The following is a 10,121-nucleotide window of genomic DNA, read 5'->3' as shown; positions in this document are numbered from 1 at the left end:
GCTTCTGCGGTGAGGGTCCTCCCTCTGTCCACTCCCAATTGCCTCCCATGGTAAAAAGACTTGCTGGTTGTAAGGACAGAGGGATATAAAATACTTTGATTTTCATGATGCCCTTGACACCTGCAGCTCCCATCTGCTTTGGCCACATTGACTATTTCTTACTTATGGTTAGAAGCAGATCAAGTCAAATGTGCTGTTGGCCAGACATGAGATGGACAGCAACCAAGAGCAGGGTCCTTGGGAGATCTTCGCCTCCATACGTGAGCCTCTCAGGCTTTTTCCTCCCTGCTTTGCCTTTCTCTTGGTTTTACAGCCTCTCCTGCACCCAGCGGGAGGTTGGCGACGATAAAGGAATGTGCTAGATCTGCCAGGGAGAGAGGGGATGGCCGCCAGCAGCAGGGTGGCTGTGTGGGTCTCAGAGGAAGCTGTTGCCTTTCTGTGCTGCTGGAGAGAAGGTGCAATCCTGCAGTCACCACGCATGCTGTGCCCACACATGCCTCACCTTCCTGATATGACCAGCATCGGTACTGATACCTGTGCACATGGTCACCCCTTGTGTAGTGTGACATGTGTTTCATAACTGTGCAGTTACAATATAGCCAAGGGATGGTCACAAAGATGGCCATAGGGCAGGGGTCAGCTCATGGAGGCCTGGGAAGAGAGAGATGGAGCAGGGCACACTCTGCCTGGTCCTGTCCCAGGGGCACAAGTAGCCCTTTTTGGCTTTAGCATCCCCAGTGGGAGTTGCCATCTCTGTACTGCTGCTCCTTGTGCCTTTCCCCTGGCATGCCCTGCTCCATGCCACTGCTTCCTATGAAATGTGTCCTGGGCATGGGGGAACAGGGAAGAGGTTGAAACATACTTGTCCCCTGTGTGGGCACAGCAAATCAGATCATCACTTTTTGGAAAACCATCGCCCAAATGAGGCCAGGAGCAGCTACACACACTCTCTCCAACCTTCCCCCATTGCAATCTCTGGAACATGCTGGACAGAGAGCACTGGGGGCTCCCCACCCCTCACCCTCCAGGCTGATGCTAAAGACATTCCTTTTCACAGCCCGCGGCTCCCCAGCCTCCCTGCACTTGCACAGTGAGACATTTCCAGAGCCTGGGGTTTGCTGGCTACTTGCTTGGCTTTTTTTCTTTTTTTTTTTGTGGTACTTTTAATCTTCATAAATCAACTCTCAAAACAGTCCCCTCCTCACTGTCATTTAGTTTAAATCTGCAACCCTGTTACTTAATGCAGGAAGCTGCCGGTCATCCAGTTTGCCTGAAGGAGGCTGCGCACGATCACATTCAGAAATACAGCCAAAGAAAAGAAGTTACGGTTTCCTGAACGCTCTCGAGAACGACTGCTGTTCACTGGGGAAAAGCCGCCCGCCTTTGGCGAGGAGGAGGGAAGGAAAACTACACCTCCCAGCAGCCTGCCGGCACCCGGGGAAGGGCAGAGTTCACTGTCACGTTGACAGTGGAGGACTAAGGGTGCGTGTCGAGTGCCCGGGCTGTCCGGCCACCAGGGGAGCCGAAGGGCCTCTGGGAAGGGCAAGCGGCGGGGCCAGGGCTGGCCTCTTCCTGCCGCCTCTCCGCTTCACTTCGCCGCCCTGAGCAGCTCCGAACCTGCCCGGGTAAGCATCTGACTCTGCAAACCACTTTGTTCCTCTGACTTCCTCCTTCTGCCAGAGGGAGCAGCACAGGGAAGGGAGGGACGAGAGCCGGGCGGGAAGGAGCAGCAGTTTTACACCCTCCCACCCCACCTCCCAAATCTGGTGTTTAGCAAGAAAACTCATTTGCAGAGACAGTGCGGCTGGGAGAAGGTGCCCCCCTATACTAGAACGGCCGCTGAGAAGGCTGGGCTTGAGATTTCTGTATGGAAATCCGCACAAACCACTCCCAGTGGGGAAAGTTTCTCAGGAGTTTTCCATGCTGCCTAGTTTTCCACAGGCAGGCATTGCTCTTGCGAAAGCCATCCACTTTCTGAGGTTGCACTAGCAGGCCGGCATGGCCATCCGGTCCCAAAGTGCTTTAGCAGAGGGGGAAATATTTCTGGGGGATGTAGGAGAGTCAGGCTGAGAGTCCATGTTCACAGCACCCAGCTAGGGCACTGCTGAGGCCGGGTGTGGGGGGGTAACACTGCTGCGCATAGGCCAGGCAGTGTTTCTGCCAGCGGCTTCACCTTCCAGCACCACTGTCTCCTATTCTGGCATGCCAGAGGCAGGAAGGTAAGGTGCAGCAGGCTCACTGCTCTGTGTCAACCTGGCCGTGGGATACCATGTGTCCAAAAGCACATGCGGCAGCCTGCCAAGCCCCGGGCTCCAGGCCTGCCATCTCCGAGCACATGAGTCCATCCGAGTCCACACGGATGAGAAACCGGTGCCTTTCTCCACTGGCTTGCCCCAGGACAGCAGCCTGCTGGGAGGCAAAACAGCTAATAGCTCTTGGGCTAAAGGTTCGTGTTTATCAGCAGTATCCATCCATTTTCACACCACCTTGGTAATCGTGGAGGGAGTAGCCTCCTTCTTCACCATGAATCACTGCTCCTATGTTTCTGGTTATCAGGTTTATGGGCATTTAATAGCAACTCCTGAGACCTAGACAGGATGGTGTTTGTGAGGAGGGTAGGATTTGGTCAGCCACTCAAACAGCGGGGAGATACGTCTCCTTATGACCAATGGAGAAAGTGAAACCAAACGGTGCAGAAGCCAGAGCTCCAGGAAAGAAAGAAAATGGAAGAGAATCCAAGTGTGGATCTGTCTGGAGGTAAGTCAGCCATATGCTTACTCCATTTACTAGGAAAATCCCTTTGCAAGAAGATTTCAACAGTGATATGGGAAACCTAAACAAAATAAAAATAATAGAAAGAATCCTCTCTTTTCCAGACCAAGAAAGGCAAGTTGCTATCTTTTTTTGAAGGGTGAAAGATTAACAAGTTAGTTCAGTTTTGGATTCCAGTCTGCAACAGGTTTAGACTCTGTGTCCAGGATGGCAGCACAAGAAAAGCTAAAGATGCAGCTACAGCCTGGAGAGCTTTCTTCCCTGCATCCCAGTGCTTCCCATCTACAGATGCTTAAATAATAGGCCAGTTTTCCACCACCTATGGATGGAAAACCTCTGGAGGAGGCACGTCAAGGAGTACTGTTTGTGCCCAGCTTGAACAGCAGGATACCTCGAGGTTCCTCCTGTTTCAGTTTCTACCATGTACTTACATTCTCCATGTGCCTTGTTATGACTACTACATATGAGTATTTCAGTGATACTGTGATGCTATAGCTAGTTCAGATCTGTCCTAAGTGATTAGAAGTTTTCCCATAATAATCAGCAACAAGGAATGTGAAAGTCATGCTCCAAAGGACAGCATGTTCTGACGTGACAAGTGCAGTTTTTTCTCCATTTTCAAATTAGTGGGGATTTCCTTGCCATTTTTATCAGTCTTTATTCTAATTTTAGCATAATCATTTCTGTCATTGTAGTGCTTGATCATTCATAAGCAATTTTCCACAAACTGCCTGAAATTTGAGCTGCACTGTTTGGTTTTGTAAGATTCAGAATATGTTACACATTCAGCCTGAGAATTTCTCTATTGAATTATGCTCCACTGTTTGTTTTCAATTATATGTTACCATAGCTCTTTGGGAGAGCAGCTCCAGAACAGAAGCAGAGAAGGAGCATGAGCAGAGCTGAAATTTACAATTCAGACAGATGCTTGAAGTGCTTTGGCATAACTGTTCTGGCCAGTCCTCAACAACAACCTTAGAAATTCTTCAAATCCATCACCTTAATTTGCCAACCTAGGAAAACCCCTATCTGTGGAAGATGTGGTAACATATCCTACCATGTAATAAAATAATTGCTTGCTCCAGCATGGGACATAGACTGGGATTGAGTTAACTTTGCTCACAGCAGCCTGTACAGTGCTGTGTTTTGGATTTGTGGTTAAAAAAAAAATAGTGTTGATAACACAGCAGTCTTTCAGCGATTGCTGTGCTGGCACGGCATCAAGGCTTTTTCTTCCCCCCTCCTCTCCCTGCACCAAGCAAATAATCTGGAGTGGGTAGAAGATTGGGTGGGGACCCAAGGTGGGCAATGGATTATTGCATACATTATACAAAAAACAGTGTACAGGAAATAAAAGGAGAGAAGATTGGGTTCAGGCTGGACATTGCTCAGAGAGTGGCCTGGCATCAGTCCACTTACAGGAGGTAGTGAGCGATTGCCTTTGCATCACGTGTGGTTTCTCCTCCTTTCCTTTACTTACTCAGCTGTCCCGATCTCAACTCATGAGTTTTCTCACTTTTGGTCACCTAGTCTCTCCCCCGTCTTGCTGGGGGTAGATGTTTCTGAAATGCAAGAACTAGGAATTTTACAGGGTGGTGGTAAAGCACAGGGTATTCTTGATTCCTGTATGGCTAGCTGAGCTTCTGAACTCTGATCCCAACAGCAGGGACAGTCCAGGATGAGGTGCAGAGCACAGCAGAGCATCCTGTGCACCAAGAGCCCACCCAAGAAACACTTGAGCACGAAGAGCCCACCCAAGAAACACTTGAGCACCAAGTGGCAAGCAGGTGGCCTGAGACCTCCTGCAAACCAGAGGAGGACTCTTCAGTTTGTAAATCACTGACTGCTGATGGAGGAGAGACGACACTGTCCGATTTAGCTGGCCGCACAGTAGAGGAGGAGGTTCATCATGAAACTGAAATATCACTGGAAGAATCTGGGAAGACAGGAGATGGTGTCTCAGAAAGATACCAGGAAAAAGATGACTTGGATGAAGGTGAGTCTCTCCCCATCCAGCATTTCCAAAAATGCATAAATGCATTTATGAGTCTATATAGAGGTGTCTGACCCAGCTAAAGTGCTGTGTTCACTGCCCTGCTTGTGTTCACCTCTATACAGAATCATAAAATGCATTTCCAAAAATGCAGGAGGGTATTGTTGGTTCTTGTGCTGGAAGAGACTTGACTTAAGCATAGGTCTGCAAATTTTATTCCCCATAGCCAGGTTGGCCCATGATAATATGGACAGCAAAGGAGACAGCCCCATCCAGCAGGAAACACGGGAGGACCAGGAGACAAGCAGGCAATGTGAAAGCTCCTACATAGCAGAGGAAGATGCTTCATCAAAAAGCAAGTCACTAAGCTCTGACAGTAAAGTGACACATTTGGTTGTGACTGCCACAGAAGATGTCACAAAGGGCCTCTTGCCAGAGAAGAGCACCAGTGCCCCTCTCCTAGATCAGGAGCCAGAAGACAACATGGAGCAAGAAACATGGGAAAACAGATCCCAAGGCATGTTAAGGAGCAGACGTGGGATGAAAGGTGAGCTGGTGGCTGCACACTGCTGCTCTTTCACCATTCACATGCCTACACTTTGCATAGGCATTAGAAAAATTACAAGGTGAAATCTCTAGTGCCCATTGTCAGTTTTCCGGAGTCAAGCATGAAAGAAGGTATAAGAAATTAACTGTCTTCTCTCTTTCTCTCTCCTTTGGCTACTGTCCTGCTTCGAAAGGCATGAAACCACACTGCACTCTGCATCATCTTTCTCCTCCCCCTACCCAAAAAGCAGAGAGTGTCAAGACTCAAAGCAGCATTAATGCAAAGCAGTATTGACTTTTAACACTTTCCCTCAGCTGGGAGCTCCTGGCAGCTCTGTTGCTTTTCTTATTACAGCTCAATTTACCTGTTCCCTCAATAGTGAGTGGCACATTTCTTTTTCTTACTGTAGGGCACACATCCCCAAAGCCAGAGGCTCAGTCCTGCTTGCAGAATGTCACCACCCAAAACACAGACCAGGAGAAGGCCAAAAAGTCTCTCTTCCTGAAAGGTGAGGAAAAGAAGCTTCCCTTGCATGTTACTCATCGACCGGAAGGCCCTGATCCTCCAGGAACAAGTAATGAAGCACATTTAATAATTCCTCTCTCTTGGGACCTTTCACAGCCTTTTCTGAGGGTTTGAGGGAAAGAACATCCCTTAAAAATAGGTTCAGTTTGAGTCTATAGTAGCAGTTTTCATCCAGTTCTGCATACTCAAAAGCAGGCATATCGTATTCAGCATGCTGGGAGTACCCTGGCATGCCCTGGGAGGTCTGATGCTACTGTGCTGATGGTTTCCTTCCCAGTCACCCTCTGTGTCACAGGGCACCAGGCAGGAACTATGATGCTGATCTGGACCACATATTTCTCCTTGTAGAAGGAGACCCTGCTTTGCCATGGAGAGGGACACAAGAAGTTGTGTCTGGACCTAGCTGCCTTTTTTGGGGCAGAAGTCTTTGTTCACCCAGCACAGCTAGGAGGAAGGCAGAGAACACAATACTTTAGCTAGGTCAGACACCTCTATATAGAATTATAGAATCAATTAAGTTGGAGAAGTCCTTTAAGATCATCAAGTCCAACCTTTACCCAAGGACTGCCAAGTCCACCACTAAACCATGTCACTATGTGGAGATAGGCACTGTCAACAGCCACAAACCTTAAAGCAAACAGAGAGAGGGAAAGAGAAGAAAGCTTGTGGCCAGCTGCAATTTCCTCAGGAAATTCTGCACCACTACAACAAAGCTGTGGTCTTGCCTCCATCTCTGGAGCTGTAGCCCCCCCATCTGGTGGGTAGGAGCAGGGTCTCACAACATGGACGGAGCAGCATCTTCATTCCTGGGTCCCCAGAGAACATGTTAATCTGAAACATTTTCCTAGTGTAGGGGGAAAAGGTCTAAGAGGGTAAAAAAGAGCCTTCATAGCTACGTTCTAGCATATCACTGCGGGTCACTTGGGACTAACTTCTGTTCCCCATCTCGGGTCTCTCCCCTGTTGAACAGGGCTTATCACCGCGAGCCTTGTATTGCTTGGTCTCTGCCTACTCTGCTTCGGCAACCCAACCTCCAGTTCTCAGCAAGCCCCCAAGAACCCCACGGTGGAGGCATTCCTGTCCCAGTTCAGCCAGCTACAGGACAGGTTTCCGGGGCAGAGTCCCCACCTCTGGCTTCGCGGGCGCAAGTTCCTGCAGAAGCACCTCAATGTATCTCACCACACGCAGCCAGCCATCATTATCTTCACGGCCGCCCGCACGGGCGAGCAGACCTTGCGATGCCTTAGCACTCATGTGGCTGACACCTACTCGGCTGCCCTGCATGGCGGCACGGTCCAGATTGATGGCATGTGTAAATCCAGGCTCCAGAGTGACCAGGCCAAGCTGGAGGTGGACACGGAGCTGAGCTCAGCTTTCCAGGCTAGGAGCCGTGCTGCAGTGATCCACCGCTTTGAGCTGCTGCCAGCAGGGGCCACCCTCATCTTCTACAAGTACTGTGACCACGAAAGTGCTGCTTTCAAGGATGTGGCCCTGCTGCTGACTGTGCTGCTGGAGGAGGAGACGCTGGAGACCCACATCAGCCTCCAACAGTTGGAAGAGAGTGTCCGTGACTTCCTTTGGGCCAAGTTCATCGACACCAGGACCCCCAGCTCCCACGACCACATGGACTCTGACAAGCTTAGTGGGCTGTGGAGTCGCATCTCCCACCTTGTCCTACCGATCTACCCAGTGCAGACCATTGAGAAGGAGGGCTGCCATGTCCACACCAAACCCTAGGGGCAGAGACTGCCAGAGCCCCAAGAAGGGTTGGAAGGACAGTCCTGTCACCTCTGATGCAGGCATACACAAACAGTGCTATTTCTCTTCAATTTGTTTCTCGCATCTTCCTGGAAAGAGTTTGACAGGTACAAGTTGATCCAGGCCATTTGCCAGTTGAGTCCTGGAGGTGACAGATTGCATACTTCGTTCTGGCAGATGGGAAGAGTGGGTATTTTAGACTGCTAATTGCACAGGAGAACATTGCTGTGTGGGGAGGCAGGAGGGAAAACAGGACTTTGCAGGTAGTGTTTCTATCAGAAGATAGACAAAAAACGTACACAAATAGTATGCCAGAAGGATACTTCAGTATCTCTTTCATTTCTCCCTGCCCCTTAGTTTGCTAATGTTATGTACATTAGTCTTACAATGTACTTTATCTAGAAGGCTTCTCTCTCTTTGCAGAGTGCTGCTGAAACGCAGGAACGTCAAATTCCCCAAAGCCCAAAATTTTGAAGGCATACTTCAAAAAGAAAACTCGTTTGCTAGTCAGGGGTCTGACCAGTCAGTCCTGATAGGGTCACACTTGCACCGACTTACACCCAGCAAAGACCAGATCCTAAATATAGGATGTTCAAACAAGCCTGCAATTCAGAAATCCCCTAAACATCAATTACAAGAAATTTCAGAGAGGAGTGAAACAGAAACCACCTCACTGTTGCTCTGATTGCACAGGTAAAAGAATGAGTAACACAGTTCAACTTAATGCTACCTCTTTTAAAAAAAGTCCACTCTTGATCCCTTTGCTGCCACAAGACTATGACTATCTCTTTGGGCTCATGCATCAGCTTTGGTCCTACATGATAGATTGATTGCTATTCACTCGAGTCTCTGATCTGTGTGAGGACAGGAAGCCTGTCCCTCCCCAGCTAACCTTTATTGACAAATGCAGACATTAGCATTGATAGTTATTTCAAACCATGTAGGGTAGCATTCCAGGTCTTTGCCCTCCAAGGGTACATTTGTCTCCCTGACAGGTAGCTGGTGCTCTAGCATATGCTAAAGCAACTAGGAGCAGAGCTGGGATTAGCTGGTAAAGACAAAATCTCTCATGTTAACACTAAAAATCCCCAACAAAGCAGGTTGGTTTCTTACTGTGCCTCCTCTTCTACACACCAGGAAGAGAAATCCGAGTCCTGGAGATGCTGTGCTGCCCCTGCACACTGCACTTCTGCAGGTGCTCTGGGACAGAGCAGCCAACTTAGGGAACACCTTGGGGGTAGGTGCAGGTTGCAGCATTTATAACAACACAACAACCTGCCCCGGGTGTCAGACCCTCATGCCTACAGTGCTGTCTGCCAGCGAAGGAGCAGCTGTAGCAGAGCATGGCTTGTTTCCATATAAGCAGCACAGACTGAGGCCCTGCAGAGCCAGGCTCTGTATTCGAACAGGACACAAACTGAGAACACTACGGTGTTTTTACAAGCAGCACATGTGAGTGCTCCTTACAGCAACTGGACCCTGGTGCTGTCCAGGTCTCCTGCCAATGGTGCCTTGCTGATGTGCCCCACTGATGGGTCAGCTGAGGTACAATCCTGTGCCTTAAACCACAGCCTGTCTCTTCTTTCCTCCTGCTGCTTGCCTTAACCTGTCTTAGGAGATTTGTGGCCACTAACTTGGAGGATGGGACAAAATAAAGGAAGAGGAGGGGGTTGTTTGTTCATGTTCATGTCAAAGAACAGACAACTTTGTTGGCTGGGGACATGAAGACACAACCAAAGAGTTTTAACCATGACAAACACTGGGCTTGATGTGAGTTACCTGCTGGAGCTCAGCATGAGCAGGGCAGCCCAGAGCATGGTTTTGTACAAGATACGGGTTGCTTCCTCCTCTTCCTCCTTTTCATTGCTAAACACTACTTTGGTAACGGAAAATACTGTTTCTGCTCTGCAAGGTTCAGTATGGGCGTTGATGTAAGAGCCAGCAGAGCATTAATCATGTTATGTCAATATCTTGAGGGAAGTCTGTATTTTAATGTTATCTCACTCTCAGTTTTATGCACTGTGTTTGTAATGCATAGCCAAGGTATGCAAGGCCAAATTCACACTGCTTGGGCACATCGCTGTAAGCTTCACCCACCCGAGCTGGTCTTATTAGAGATGTTTTTATGACCTTTTAAAGACAAAATATCTGCTTGCTTCTGAAACAAGACTTCTATTTAAAAATAAATAATGAGATCGTGAAAGAAACCAGAAGTTTTCAAAGCGAGACTGGAGTCTTACCGTTCGTATTCTGATTTTGTGGTTAGTTGGTTGGTTTGCTTGCTTGCTTTTTTGGTGGTCATTTTTGTTGGGTTTTTTTGGGTGCTTTGCTTTTTTTTTTTTTTCCCTCCACTAGTTACTTGCAGTTCATTAAGGAAAAAGGAACATGGTGTTAGACAGTTTTATTTAGGTCAGGGCTATAGTTGTGCAAACAAATTGAATATTAGCTTTTTCTGGAAAAACCCCAAACAACCTTTTTCTCAGTTGTTTGGCGCAAACATTTGCAGCCTTTTCAACTAATGCAAAA

General features: G+C 48.4%; 1 protein-coding gene across 2 annotated transcripts; it reads left to right on the top strand.

Moving 5' to 3' along the window:
- The first annotated feature begins 1,392 nt into the window (after positions 1-1,392).
- Positions 1,393-9,821, top strand: TOR1AIP2 (torsin 1A interacting protein 2). 2 transcript variants are annotated; one of them, XM_030495287.1, is made up of 6 exons: positions 1,393-1,625; positions 2,557-2,757; positions 4,436-4,768; positions 4,992-5,312; positions 5,722-5,886; positions 6,808-9,821. In XM_030495287.1, the coding sequence occupies exons 2-6, from the start codon at positions 2,724-2,726 to the stop codon at positions 7,572-7,574; spliced, it is 1,620 nt and encodes a 539-aa protein (XP_030351147.1). In that variant the 5' UTR covers positions 1,393-1,625; positions 2,557-2,723; the 3' UTR covers positions 7,575-9,821. The 2 variants fall into 2 exon arrangements, with proteins under 2 accessions (XP_030351147.1, XP_030351148.1); XM_030495288.1 differs by having other exon boundaries at positions 1,395-1,625; positions 5,722-5,820; positions 6,808-9,802.
- The last annotated feature ends 300 nt before the right edge of the window (positions 9,822-10,121 follow it).

Source organism: Strigops habroptila, chromosome 8, assembly GCF_004027225.2.
Source record: "Strigops habroptila isolate Jane chromosome 8, bStrHab1.2.pri, whole genome shotgun sequence".
In the NCBI taxonomy this organism is placed as follows: Eukaryota; Metazoa; Chordata; class Aves; order Psittaciformes; family Psittacidae; genus Strigops; species Strigops habroptila.
This window is presented reverse-complemented; position numbering and strand designations above follow the sequence as displayed.

Excerpts from the sequence above, each read along its gene's own strand:
- TOR1AIP2 (XM_030495287.1), top strand. The coding sequence starts at position 2,724 with ATGGAAGAGAATCCAAGTGTGGATCTGTCTGGAG. Across the intron at positions 4,769-4,991 it reads AAAAGATGACTTGGATGAAG|CCAGGTTGGCCCATGATAAT; the intron begins GTGAGTCTCTCC and ends TATTCCCCATAG. Across the intron at positions 5,313-5,721 it reads GAGCAGACGTGGGATGAAAG|GGCACACATCCCCAAAGCCA; the intron begins GTGAGCTGGTGG and ends TTCTTACTGTAG.